The sequence below is a fragment of the Calypte anna genome, chromosome 5, assembly GCF_003957555.1.
Source record: "Calypte anna isolate BGI_N300 chromosome 5, bCalAnn1_v1.p, whole genome shotgun sequence".
NCBI lineage: Eukaryota > Metazoa > Chordata > Aves > Apodiformes > Trochilidae > Calypte > Calypte anna.
Window position 1 is genome coordinate 12,493,800 of NC_044250.1, and position 14,670 is coordinate 12,508,469.

A 14,670-nucleotide genomic window follows, 5' to 3' on the forward strand; every position below is an offset into this window, starting at 1 on the left:
TGCAAATCCTCCTCCTGACAAGAAGGGGATAAATCTCTGCATGTAAAGCCTTAATGCAAGAATATTTGTTAAATACAAGGTCGTGTTGAAATTAATTCCAACAGCCTTCAACCTTCCTAATCTTTTATTAACCATTATATGTGATTTTATTATTAAATCATAAGCTGATGCTGAAGGAATTTCTGAAGCTAGGAAAAAAAGAGTGGGCTCTGTGGTGCTTGTGGCTCAGTGTTCAAGTGTGATGCTTCAAAGCTTTGGAGTTTTTTCTTTTGATGGTTGCATCTCAGTATCAAACCAGGCACTACTCAAATCTATCAGGATTTCTATATATACACATGATCTAGATTACCTTTTAAATTATCTTTGATCTTCATATAGAACCAAATTTAGATCTTATCTGAGTTGATGGAAATTCTGCCCAAGGAAACAGCAGGATCCTGGTGAGATTTACACATATGCTTGATGCTAAATGTATGGTAGAACTGAATGTAATTGAAACATTTCCCAAATGGGACCTAAAAACGAATGTGGTCCAGGGAAGACCTATTTGTAGCACTTGCTGTTACTAGAGCAAAATCATTTTGTTTTCTTCACTGCCTCTGAAGCACACTTCTAATTATTGCAAAATATATTCTGAGGAGTGTAATGAAGAGCTCTGTTTTACATGCTTGAAATTAGATAGCTCTCTTGATACCTCAACTCTTGAATATTCAACCAGTTTGCAGGTGTCCTGGCCTCATTAATGACTGCACTACAAAACCAAGATATTTTCAGGTGCTTTCAAGAATACAGAGACTCCAGCACTGTGGTGTTTTGGCTTTTGTAGACTTGTTTGGATTATTGCAAAAAGAGAGAAGGGTCAGTTTGTATTCCTGTACTTTTTATTTGCTTCCTGCCTGTGGGGTCTATGCAGGCCTCAGGAAAATCCAGTGGGAACTGCAGTTTCTCTGCCATGCTTACAGTTTGTGGTATTTGAAAAGTCAACCCTTCAGGTAAAGAATTTTTAGTGACATGATGAGAAAAAGTGATGCTCCAGCCAGATTGTCTGATGGACTGAGGAGGGAGAAGGAATGAAGAAAGGGGGAAAAATACTGAAAAAGAGGGAAACTAAACAGCCTGACAAGCAACTCCCAGTCAAACACTCTGGAAGTATTGATCATCCTGGTTCTTCTTTGGAGTGATTGTTCTGCAGCCCTACCCCTGGTGTGGGACTGCCAAGTCAGCTTTTAGTTCAGTGATCCCACACCAAGCAGGGGCCTCTCCTGCTCAGAGCAGTGCCTTGGCCTCTCCCTCTCATGGGGCAGTGTGTGTGGTGGAGATGCCAAATGCTGAACATGTTTTTGGGGTGTATAATTTGCAGATCTGAGCCTCCGGGTGGTTTGCAAGCACTGTAAGTGTACACATTCCCTGCAGGTGTGGACAAAATCAAGCAAGGAGATGTGGGCAGGTTGTGGGAGATGATGCTCTTAGAAAGCAGAGGAGGAGATGCTCTTAGGGAAGGGGGAGCTGGGGATGTGTCACTCATCCCCACTCATCCAACCACTAAACCACACCATTTTTGGCAAGATAACCTCGGGATGATGCACATGAAAAATAAATTGTACACAGTATCTGAAGTCTAAAGATCTTCACTCCCAGGCAAGAAGCTTTTGAGAAGCAATGCATGAATTGTCTTATTTTTTCCTGTGCTTCAATAATCCCTCTTGTTTTCCCAGGCAGATGCTGGCTGGATGCTCTGGAGCTTGCCCTGCGTTGCTCCAGCCTCTTCCGCCTCAGTGCCTCCAAGCAGGGCAAAGATGGGGAAGGGAATTGCTCCAACGACTCCACACACGCCGGGCTCAACCACCTCTTGCAGACGAGCACCATCTCAGACCAGGAGTTCTTCCAGTAAGATGGGCCCATGATTTCTGATGGCACTGAGAGGTGTTGCATGGTTCTGTTGCATGCTCAGCCTTTTACCTGGGGTGGTACCGAGCCAGAGCTGCTCAAAAGCCATCGTGCTGTTGCATCCCTCACTGATGCACAGGCTTTGGTGTCACCTGATGCTTGAGCAGACAGACTGCAAGGAACCTCAGCTGTGGTTGGTCTTGTGTACATGAGCAAGTTTCTTCTCATCTCCACTTGGGCCAAAAATGCTGTCTGGAGCTGCTGAAAAGGAGGCTGTCTGGAGGCCTGAAAAATGGCTTTCCTGAGTCAAGATTGTAGCATCTAGCTACCAGAGTTGCCCTGGGGTCACACAGACACAGTCATGAGCAATGTCTGTCTCCCTGCTAGCACACATGCCCCAGAGTCTGATCTGTTTTTTGATAATGTTCTCTTTGCTAATAGTCCTGTGTTGATAGAGCACACACACTGCATCCTTAACTTGATAATTACTTTCTCTCTCTTACAAGGGCTTTGAATAGTTTCTAATTTCCTCCTTGATATATAAGATAAATTTTTATGTGAGGTTAAAAAGTACCCACAGCCTTCTTTATATTCATATTCCTAGTATTACTGTAACATTTTGGAAAAGCTGACATAAAAGCTCTATAAGCATTAAGAAACCCATGGGCCTTATCTGTTTCATACAGCTAAAGGGAAAACCTCAAAAATCCCTTTGGAATAGATACTTGGCCCTTGGACTGGGAACTGAGAGAGGTAGTGTCTATTTCTAGTTCTGCTGATACAAACTTCACTTTTAGGTCTCACCCCAATGCACCATTGGTTACACAGCTTTTAGGGGAGCAATTCTTGCAGTCTGCAAAAATGATCCCTTGAGGGGAACCTCACTTGTAAGTGGTTTTCTTAGGCTCTGTTATAACAGCAGTAGGGATCTGAGTTGCCTTCAGAGTGTGGAGGTCTCTCTGCTCCCACGGGACCAAAAGGATGGCAGCATTTTGGTCTGCCCTCCTCTCTGAAAGGCACATTCACAACATGGGTTCTCCATTTTCAGCCTTTAGCTTAGAGTTTGAAGAAGATCTTCACTGAAGAGCAATGGGAAAGGGAAAGGAAATCTCCTGTGTCACCATGGCACATGCCTAGTACTTGTGCTATTATTCATGAGTTTCTTGGTTAATACTTTACTTTCTAGTTTCTGCCTCAGAGGGAGCCTTTTAGGACTGTGCTTGATGTTACAATGAACCTGGGAATGCAGTGGACTTGGTTTTCAGCTGATGGCTGATCAGGGATCTGAGATAAAAATGGAGCCTGTGTCCCTGGGAATAATCAGGCAGACCCATGGCTACTGTGAACAGGAAGTGCAGAAAATAGAGTTAAAACTGTATTAAATTATTTCTTCAGCATACGATGCAGAAATGACACTTGAATGGTGCCCATCTTTCACCTCTTAGGTGTTCAGCATTAAAAACCATCTTGAATTACCATGCTCAGCAGTAGCACACATGGCAGAGTTTTCAGCAGGACAAAGTGCCCTAAATTGGAAGCAGATTTTTCTGACAGGCTCAGATTTTAGCTGAGTCTGGTACAAGCTGGGTGTTCAGGATCTGGGTGTCTGGACAATGCACTCTTCCTGTCTGAATCCTACCACCGGGTGTAATGTCCCCAGACTTTCCTCTCTGCCTATAGCCCAGAGGAGCTGGGTGGCTGGGGAAGGAGGGGATGACTTTACTGTCATCCCTAGAGGAATAAAGAACATTTAAACAAGGGAGAATGCAAAACCAAAACTGTGCAAGTGCTGAGCAAAGGGGTTTTGGTTTGCCACTAACCATGGCTTCCTCACAGGGATTCAATCATTCTAATTAAATGCCTTCCCTACAGGGAGTCTTGCCAATTAAATTGCCAGGCTGTTGTTAGGGGGGCAGTTAATTACATTTAACTCTATCTTCAAATTAGCCAAACTACTCTGTCAAGAAAAGAAGAAGAAAAGGGAGATGATGGATATTATAGGGAGAACAAAACCCAAGGGAGTTGGCAAAGATGAATCTTCCCTTGAGCCAAAGTTGCATTTGTCTGCTGGCTGCTTTGCTCCTTTCCTGCTGGGAAAGAAATCAAGATCATACAGTGATTTAAAAATCTGTCTCTTTAATAGTGTGTCAAAATGAGAGGGAGGGAAGTATGCAAGTGAATCAAAGGCTAAGGTACTGGGTAATATGTGATTTTAGACAGGAGGCCTTTAGGGTACCACAAAATCTTCTCTTTAATATAGTATTTCTTGTGGTTTCTATGCCTTTTATATCCAGCAGCTCCAGGAATCTGGCTGGTTTACTTGTTTGACAAGAGCCAAAGGATTTTTTTTTTTCTTTCTGTGGAAGAATGGTATCAAACCCAAAGAAGTCCTGGTCACTGACTAAAGTTTCCAGGAATGCCCCTAGAGAATAAGCACTGGTAAGACAGATCCAATATGCTGAAACAATAAAAAAGACAGGAAAAATGCCAGGTTATTCTTGTTCATGGTGGAAAGCCAGTGTTGACTTTTAGCATAGTCATTCCATCCCAGCTTACAAAGCCTTGTCCAGATTCCATTGGAAGCCCCTAAGAACTCTTTACATTGATTTTAGTTCAAGCTCATGGCATGGCTATTGTTTTTAACCCACATAGGTATTTGCTGATCATTCTGTTTGGAGAAGTAAAAGAGCCTGGCTCCCCCTCAACATCTCAGATTTGTTCCTCAGAATGAGGAGCATCTATTTGCCTTTTGGTTCCCAAAGCAGCTCCCTGGCTCTGGTTGTGTCAAGCCTTGCCTTGTTTGTGGCTGGTGGATACTCAGCTGAGTGGGATTGCATGTGAATTTAATTCCCTGTTGGACTAAATCTGAAATCCTTATAAAGTAAAGGGAGAAGGGGGACAGGACACAGAGAAATCTAAGAAAAGAGTTATCTGCTCCACTGAAACTTCAAATATTTCCCAAATGTGAGGCAAGTGACACTGAAGAACACTTCCTCTTCTTACATATGTGAAGTAGAAACAATGCTACCTCTCAGCCATGAACCACAACCCTGATAATTAACTGTTCTTTCAGATATTTTACCCCATGAAGAGCAATTTCAGTTTGTAAGGGAGCACAGCAACCACAGACAAACAGAACCACAGAATCATCCGGGTTGGGAAGGAGCCCTGAGACCATCAAATCCAACCCTTGATCCACTACCTCAGTTGTTACCAGACCATGGCACTGAGTGCCAACACTCACATGTTTAGCTGATCACTGAAAAAAAGAAAAATAAATTAGAGATTTAAATGATCAGCAACTATTAACTTTCCGGACCTGCCATCCGGGAGGTATCTGTGCTGAGGAATCTTGGGATAATATCTCTATGCAGCTTTTTCCTCACCTTTTTTCTCCTTTATTATCTTAATCTCACTTTGTGCTAGCAGTGTGTTTGGGTATCAGTCATTACACTTGCTGGCTGCCAGCTCAAAACAAAAGAAGTAACATCCTGAGTGAAGCAGTGGGGACACAGCAAATTATTAGTGCTGGAGTATATTGGCCATTGACTCTCTGACTTTTGATCTCTGTTTTATTTTACAGTAACACTGTAAATTTAAAAAAAAATGTAGTTTTTATATGTAAACACTTAGATGTATATACTTACATACACACATATATATATATATTCCAGTGGAGTTAAAAGGAAGATTATTTAAAGGCACAGGAAGCTGTAGACACCACTTTCAAAGGAACTGAGCTTCTCCAGAAACTGAGCTGTGACTCTCACAATGAGGCTTCCTTGGCATGTTAAAAATCACAGGTTTATCTCAGTGCATAGCTGGAAGCTGAGATCTTCTGAAAAGCTGATGCCAGTTCTGTGTTCTGACTCTTCTGTTGCTTTTTTTAAATCTGGCTCTAGCTAGCAATGTTTCATTGTCTTTCTAAAAAAAACCAAAAAAAACCCAAAAAACCAAACCGAACCAAAAGCATAAAAAAAAAAAAGAAACAAGGGATGGGAACTTTCAGCATTAATATATAATCAAAATTGGACCATGCCTGGGATGAGAAAAGGCCCATCATGGGCAGACTTCAGGCTTAGCAGAACATTCCCATGTACTGAGAAGAGAAATCTTGCTTTGAGAGGGAGGTGGACTACAGGAGGTAGCAAAACTCTTCAAGATCCAGGGCCTGTTTAGATTCTCTGAAGCTCTTGTATAGCTGGGAATCTTTTCTTACTGCTGTGTGCCAGAGAAAGTTTGCATGAGGACGTGGGTAAGAAATTTTCAGAGGAAGGTGAAGCTGAGCAGGCACCACCTGAGGGCTGGGCTGGGCCATGCCAGAGATGTGTGTGTGTGAAGACATAAAAGGGAAAACTGAAATCCATGCTAAATACCACTTGAAAAAATGGGCATTTTTAGTGAATACATTTCAGTGTCTGACCTCTGGCTCATATCATCACACTTGCCATCTGTTCTATGAACTGAACTTTTTCAAATGGAGATGCTATAGGCTACTTGAGAGAGAACTTTTTAGTTTCCTCCTCATTCTCTAAGGCATGGACCACTGAGCATGAAGCTTGCTTTCCCTTGGGTGCTGTAATAATCTGGATGCTGTTCTTCCATGTAGTTGTCCAGTCTGTGCTTTCAGCTGAGTTCTTCCCCACAGCATCATCTGGGGAAAGCAGCACATTCCCCAGGCTGCTTTTAGTATGGGGTGGGGGGAACACAATCATAGGAGTCACAGAATAATATGGGTTGGAAGGGACCTCTAAAGGCCAATACTTGCTTCTATTTATTTTTAAATTTTCCTTTTCTAGTGTAGGACTGACTTAGGGACACCTGTTGAAATAAAGAAGCAGTAGTACTAAAAAGAAAATTTATCCCTTAATACATTTTTTCCTATGCCACAACCCTCTGACATGCTTCTGTAAATAGTAAAATGTCTCCTGATTGACACTTGAGTTCTCTGATCAGTTGTTGGTGTTTGCTCTGGGTCCCTCTGGTATGTGGGCTTCCATCCAGAGCCAGCAGCAGTTCTGCATACTGGGTAAGCAGAGCTATGTGGCAGATTTTGCCAAGTGCAGTTTGGAGGGGGGAATTTTGATGGAAAATAGCTCAGTGTTTCTGTGATAACCCCCAGCTTTTCAGGAGAGCAATGTCTTACACTTCCCTGGGGCTGCACACCCTGCTTTGAGTCCTGGGGAATGCTTTTGCTTTTGGCTAAAAGGCCTTAAGTAATCTGGCTCTGTAAATCAAACTGAAGCAAATCATGAATTGTGTGTTGCAGTCTGAATGAATCAGCCCTGGAGAACCACCACCAGCTGGAAAATGATGCTTTTTCAGACAAGTCTGAGAGAGACAACGGAGAGGAGTCAGAGAATGAAACTCACGAGAACAGCCGGAAGACAAACGAGAGTGAGAGTGATCAGTCTGAAACCCATGGAGAGCTCTCTCCAGGAAGGAAAGGGACGACTTATGTTGAACAGATCTATGAGGAATTTGGGGAGGTAAAAGAAAATGAAGTACTTTAATCCCTGCCTCTCCCTGTTAAAATCTCTCTGCTCATAGTGTTTGTCATCCAGCCTTTTAGATGCATGGCAGTTTTAAAAATGGCTTTATGAGTTCCAGTGTTTTACAGATAAGCAATGCACAGCCTTCTGCTAAATTATGTTGAATTATCGTGTGCTCTAATAAATGTGCATTATGAGCAGCAGCTCTGCTACTGTGCTTTGGCATGTTTCCACCATCAGCAATTGCTTTAACCAGTTACTGCATTAAAGAGCTGCGTAGCATTGGCACAGTGCTTGTGGAGCCAGCAGGAGGGGGAATTATTATTCTGGGCATGTGTCCTGGCCAATTAGGATGCTCACTCCTTGCATGATACCAAATATGATACTTTCCTTTTTCATTATGCATGGAACATCCTTTTTGTGTGTCTTAATGGAGCGTTGGAGCCACTTGATTCCTAAATGACAGTTTCTTGTAGGAAAGCCAGTTCTCATGTCATTTAGCAGCAGGAGGATGCATTTCTGTTCCATGTAAGAGCCTTTGTTAGCTGGATGTCACTGTGACACCTCTGAGGAAAGCAGCAGCAGAAGGCTGGGGAGCCAAGGATGCTGAGTGGGAATCAGCTGGGGCAGGGAGCAGAGGAGCTCCAGCACCAGGAGGCTCTGAGCACTCCCTTGACTGGTGCTTCCAACAAGGAAGCTGGTGGTGCTCCAAAGAAAATCACTTTGCTAGAGAGCTGTTTCTTTCTTGTGTGTATTTACTGCTATTTCAGATGTTGGCTGGGAGCTGCAAGCCCCTGCCATAGAAGTCGTGCTGACAAACAGAACTGTTCCCTACAGGCACACACAAAAAGCCCCAGATCTCTTTATGTGCATCTGTGCCCTCAGATCCCACCCCAGCCACACAGCAGACAGGGTCCAAAGAGTGGATTTCAGATACAGCTGAGCAACTAAGCAACAGCAAAATGCAGGCAAACTTAATTTCTGTCAGCTGCTTGTTCTGAAATGACATTTTGCCATGTGACAAAGCCATCCTAGAAGTACTGGTAGGGTGGGCTGATACTCCAGTGTTTGAATGAGCCTTACAGGCAGTGCTAATGTATTTTGAGTGTAGGAGAGTGAGAGAGATCTCTGCAGTTTTACATTAAAATAAAGAAATTGCAATGAAAACCTAATGGAAAGGACTACATTTCTGCTTTAGAGAGTCCCAGTAGGTGATGGCAAGTGATGGGCAGAAATGTATCAAGGTAAACACGTGCCAACTAATACCATTAAATGGTGTCTTCAGCTGAAACTGCTGCCCCTCAAGGACATGGAGCTGTTGGAAAGAGTCCAGGGGGGTGAGCAAAGGGCTGAAACACCTCTGCTATGAAGACAGACTGAGAGAGTTGGGGTTGTTCAGCATGGAGAGGAAAAGGCTCTGAAGAGATTTATGATGGCTTTTTAGTAGAAGACAGAAAATGCCCTTTATCCTTGCCCAGGACAGGATCCTGGCACCAGGACAGCCAGAGCTGATGTCTGTTTGTGATGCTGTGATGCTGTAGCTGTAGTCACCTTTGTGCCAGGGGCCCGTGTGCCTGGCTGAGCTTGGACCCTCTAAGGAAAATGCACCCATAGGAAACAGTTTTCCTTTTTTCTGCCCTGACTTTCTCTTTTCCTGTCACAGACAGGTGAATCATCTCAAACAGAAACTGTTTCAGAAGAGAACAAGAGCCTGATGTGGATCCTGCTGAAGCAACTGCGGCCCGGCATGGACCTGTCCCGGGTGGTGCTGCCCACCTTCATCCTGGAGCCACGCTCCTTCCTCAACAAACTCTCAGATTACTACTACCACGCTGACCTTCTGTCCCAGTAAGCAGCACACAGGGCATGCTGGGCATGGGGTGCCTGCCCTGCCTTTGTGAAAACGTGTTGTGGTGTCAGCTTGGTGCTGGCTGGAGTGTGTCTGCCTGATTGAAAGGCTCCCAGTGAAACCCACATCCCTGGGTTCAGTGTGAATCCAGCCACTGCAGTGACATTTTAATGATGGAGTGGTGCCAGCGAGGGGCAGGGAAGCAAAGGGAAGAGTTAACAGAGCTCCCTTTGCACAGGCAGATGTTTGCCAGCATTGGCTGGGACTCCTGGGGAGCTGGTTCTTGCCTTTGAGCATCTCACTGGTGGCAGAGCTGTGCCACCTTCTGGTGTACTCCTGAACAGAGGGGAATAGGACAGAGAGTGAAAGATTGTCAGGCACTTCTGCCCCCCAAATTAATATCATTCTGTTGGTTGATAAATAAGAAACATCTTTTAACATCTATCATGAGAAAGGTGGGAGCAGCCATACAGAAAAAAAATGTTCTACTTGCAGGTAGGAGCAGCCTTCCCAAGGAGATACACCTGGAATATTTTAAAAATAGTGTGTGTAGTATCCAAGTAGCAGCAGTAGTTATTCCTGTTTATTCTGCTGCCTCTGGGTAATTCTATAATTGTGGTATTTTCAAGCCTTGTTTGTGGTATTTGTAATATCTGAAGTTAAGGAAATGTTTCTCCTTAGTTCTAAGATCTAAGAAAACTTGAAGGGGTGTGGAGGATTTGTTAAATAAACCTCAGTGGTATGGATGATCCTTCTAAATGGATTTTGCAAGGACTTCTCCAGGTTGATTTTCAAATGGTTTGAAAATATCAGGAACTCTATTGTTTATGTTTACTTCCCACTTCATCTTCAAGCAGGGAGGGCTTGGACGTGGTGACCTTGGGAAGTTTCTCCCAACCTGAATTTTTGTGTGCAAACTCAAAGTACTGAAAGAGGCCACGTAGCACATCAGCTTTAAAGATATTTTAAGGAGGAGGGGAACAAGGGAAAAGTTAATTCTCTTTGATTTTCATGGCAGAAGTGCTCTTGTTCCTGTGATCCACACTGGCATGGCAGTCCCAGGTTAACATACTTGAATGTGTGTCCGGTCAAACCTGGTACACTCCACAAATGTTATTAGGTTTTTTAAAGGAGTGCAGGGCAAGGGGCACCACTTTCTAAGAATTTATGTGTTGTATGATGCACATTTTTAAGATCAATTTCTGCTGGCAGACACCTTCTTCACTGGCAGCAGCACAGAAGTTACTACAAGTTAGTACTGGGGAAATACTGTTGAAATTGATGTTATTGTACTGGTTTAGAAACTGGTGTGATGGGTGAACAGTACAGAGGGCATGTGAGAAAACACTGTTGTTCTGTCCTGCAGGGCTGTCCTTGAAGATGATCCATACAGTCGAATGAAGCAGGTGGTGAGGTGGTACCTGTCTGGTTTCTATAAGAAGCCAAAGGTAAAAGAATGCATGAAGTTATGACTGTAATGGGCATTCACATCTTCTGCTATGCTTGTGTTTGTTGCATTTCCTTTGACACTTTACCTCTTTTATTATTCAGAAGACTTTGAGCATTAATTTTAAAACAGAAGTTGCATTGGGGTTTGGAGTAGATCTTGGGTGCAAAATAGTGCTGACCATCTCAGAGCTTTTGCACTGGACAGTTAGAAATCAAAAGTGGTCATCAACAAGTAACATGTCCTTGGATTCAATACTTTTCCCATGGTGGAAAGCAGGTTCCCTTTTCTCTTTTCAGGCCTATTAATACCATAGTGCTCTGTTTCCATACCAGGATACACCTGCTGCATATAGCAGAAATAAAAAGTTTTATTATCTTGCAAAGCTTTGATCAGGTAGAAGATGAGATTGGCAAGAATAGTAGGGGAATCCATGGATGAGATGAAAAGATTAGAATAGGAGGATAGATGGAACCAGCTCTTTGGTTTTCATTTGTGTGACTGACTTAATTTAAAACATCAGAGAGAAAATGATGCTTTGTGGCCACCTCTGTAAAATTGTATTGCAAATCTTCATTTGCAGCAGGTTTTGATTTTGATTGTTTTGCTTTTCAGGGAATAAAAAAGCCATACAACCCAATTCTGGGAGAGACGTTTCGCTGCTGTTGGTTTCACCCTCAGACAAACAGTCACACATTTTACATAGCAGAACAGGTAAGCTGCTTTATTTAGCTGCTTGCACCTCCATGCATTGCAGCACACTGCACAGCTCACCCTGACAGAGAAAACTGGAGTTTTGTGTAGATAACCCAGAGTGGGACATGGGGTAAACTAGATGCTGATCTCTTTTCTCTCTAGATTTACAAAGATGACTGTGAGCTTTGGCAGGCACTCAAGACTATCAGAGCAGGTTTCTCATATATTACATTGGCCTCTTTGATAAAGATCTTTACTACAGAGCTCTGCCCTACTGTTTGCTTCTTGTTAATAAAATATTGTTGTGGTTTGAGTTGCCTCTGTCAAAACACATAACCAAATCCTACCTGGTTTATTTTTATTTCAGTCACTGTGTCCATTTCAGATGCTGCCAGAAAGTTCTGCACTGTCATTTATTGTGCTGACAGTCTGACATTGTACTTTCTGGCCTAAAGTGATTCCAGATGCACAAGGACAAGAAAATATGGAGTGGAGGAGAAAGTTTACATGTATCATGATGTCAGATCCTATGGTCTCATTCCTTCCTTTCACACTGGGCTAATGTTATGCACAGGGCTTAGAGGACTGCTCAGGGCTGTCTCCTTTGTGCTTTCTGTGCTCTGTTTAGTCTGTAAAGAATTCTGTAAATGACCTGTGAATATTTTTCTTCTAGGTCTCCCATCATCCACCAGTGTCAGCTTTTCATGTCAGCAATAGGAAGGATGGGTTCTGCATTACTGGCAGCATTCTAGCTAGGTCCAAGTTTTATGGTAAGGCATTAAGCCTTGGTTGGCATCTACCAGGGAGCATCGTGGGGTTGGTTTTTCAGTCACATCTGAGTGTGTTGAGAGTTAAGAACAAAGAAATGCTTAAGAGACCTACCACCAGCACACTCTAATTGCTTGTTTGGCTCTCCTGGGATTTCCCCATTCCCACCATTTCAGTGGGAGATCACACTGATTTAAAAACAACAACAACAACAACAAACAAATAAAAAAATCAGATAGAAATATTGAGAGCTTTAAAAGCCTGTTTTACAGAAAGCCAAGGTTCATGAGAATGCATGGGCAATTGGTTACCAGACTACTGAGCATATGCTCACAGATGAGGCATTTTATAGCTATTTAATCACCCAACTGACTTGTGCAAGTTTCTATAAAGGTAACCATTTATCTACCTCCCACATTTCTGAGAGCAGAACTAGAGTTTGAAAATAACCTTCCACCTGTCACTAGATGGAGACAGCACAACTACAGGCTCTGAACAGTGTTGCTATTGAAATAGTGGTTTAGTACTACTCTGTGGTCACTATATCTATTGAAATACCTGGTGAATATTGATTGCTGTCTGTCTGATAGTTCTGTTTATTATTTGGGATAATAATTTGGATGAGAAAAGGTGTGAGAACAGAAGGACCTGAAAAACTTCCAAGCACTGGAAGTGGTGTCTACATCCCACTGACTGCTTATTTAATAACTGCCCTTTCTGCAACAGGGAGAAAATGCCAGAGCAAATATGAGCAGGCAGCAGACAGATTATTAGAACTGCCTCCCTCCAACAATAAATCATTTCTAGGGTCCTGAATTATTATTATTTCATATCTCTTCTTTCATTAGTGACCTACATTTAAGTAGAAATATTTTTCTAAAGTTAGATAAGTGACCAAGTATAAAATGCATTTTTAATACATATGCCATTTGTTCTTTTAAATTCTAGGTAACTCACTTTCTGCACTGTTGGATGGGAAAGCAAAGCTTGTGTTTCTGAACAGAGGGGAAGAATACATAATTACAATGCCATACGCCCACTGTAAAGGTAAGTTATGACTGTTTAAATAGGAAGCAAACAGAAAGAAGAATATAGTGTATCTTACTGATTAACTTGGCACTGGCTTTCTTCTTCCCTCTTGAATGCCTGGCACTGTAGGCACTGGTAATTCCAGAGAACAGTTGCTCCACACATGAGTCACAGTGCTCAGCAGGAGTCTGATCATCCTCAGTGAAGTCTTTTTAATATATCTCTGCAGAGATGATGACAGGATTAAACCCATCCAAGTTAGTTTTAATACTTTGTAGAAACAAAAGAAATGCTGCCTGTATGCACTGCAGGGTAAGTGAAGATGCAAAGAGTAAGAGTACATTTTTGAGCTTCTGAGGGTAAAAAGTTTTTCTGATGTTACCACTGAAATTGTCTGCTCTGTTTTCTGGCTTTTTGAGAATAAAGCAAATTCCTGAATCCTTTTCAGGTTTTTTTGTTACTCTAATCATGATATTCCTCAAGGAGGGCCAAGCTATCTGAAAACAGGAACTTGTGTAAATCGTGCCCTCTGTGAACTGTTCCGGTGCATAAATCTTTCTCTTGACAGTTTTTCTGTAAATGACCTTCTCAGAAAACCTTAAACCTGTGTGAAAAGCAGTCCCCTTCCTGACTGCTTGTCTCCCAGGTTCTGCTGAAGCCTTTTACAGCTCCTCCCTGCCCCATCCACCCTGTGAGAAGCAACTGGGTCTGTTTAAGCACTGGTATAAATGAAGTTGCTGGACACAACTTTCCTTATTTTTTTTTTCCCACTTTGAGTTTGCCAAAGATACATTATCAGCACCTGGGAGTTGAGCTGTTAGCTGGCTGGTGTAATAAATGGGGAGTGTGGACTCAGCAGGATTCTTTAGGCTTATTCCTTGAGCCATTTCCTTGATACTTTGGGTTTTGTCTTTTCAAAACTTTCAGAACCAAGAAGTGAAGTTCACAGTGTGTCAGGGAGAGCCAGTTTGAGTTGAGTAAGCAGACTGCTTCCATGAGGGCCTCTCTTAATTATCTTTCTCCTTCATTTTCAGGTCTTTTATATGGTACCATGACAATGGAGCTTGGAGGGAAAGTTACCATCGACTGTGAGAAAACTAACCACAGGGCAGAGCTGGAATTCAAGCTAAAGGTAGGAGATACTGTCCCCTCCATTTGGTGTGGACCTCAAGCCTGCCCTTTCCTCCAGGCAGAGTCTGGAAAGCGATCATTTATGTACCAGCAATGTCTGCATACACCACAGGGTGGCCCTCCTGGAGAGGAGGAATCATCCTGAAGTCAGTCTTGGGTTTTACAGATGACTTGTTCACTGCCAGCCAAGCTGGCTACTGGCCAAACTCTGCTCGGAATGTTTTGTAGTGACACTGTGGCTTCTGTTTGGGAAGGTGCAATTATTTTTGCTTGCAAAGTAGGGTGAGATGTACAAAATACTTTGAGGCAAGTTAGGCTGTGGATCTTCAGTGTACCTCTGCAGCAGCCATCATGTATTTACCCTTACCTTG

The 14,670-nt window shown here is 42.8% G+C and overlaps 1 protein-coding gene across 3 annotated transcripts in view; it reads left to right on the plus strand.

Moving 5' to 3' along the window:
* Positions 1 to 14,670, plus strand: part of OSBPL5 (oxysterol binding protein like 5) — a 117,944-nt gene that overhangs the window by 91,245 nt on the left and 12,029 nt on the right. For all 3 annotated transcript variants that reach the window (XM_030451314.1, XM_030451316.1, XM_030451315.1), the window contains exons 8-15: positions 1,716 to 1,887; positions 7,157 to 7,376; positions 9,043 to 9,227; positions 10,595 to 10,676; positions 11,291 to 11,389; positions 12,045 to 12,141; positions 13,088 to 13,186; positions 14,203 to 14,300. In XM_030451314.1, the coding sequence (XP_030307174.1) occupies positions 1,716 to 1,887; positions 7,157 to 7,376; positions 9,043 to 9,227; positions 10,595 to 10,676; positions 11,291 to 11,389; positions 12,045 to 12,141; positions 13,088 to 13,186; positions 14,203 to 14,300 (1,052 nt within the window). The remainder of the gene's footprint in view (positions 1 to 1,715; positions 1,888 to 7,156; positions 7,377 to 9,042; positions 9,228 to 10,594; positions 10,677 to 11,290; positions 11,390 to 12,044; positions 12,142 to 13,087; positions 13,187 to 14,202; positions 14,301 to 14,670) is intronic.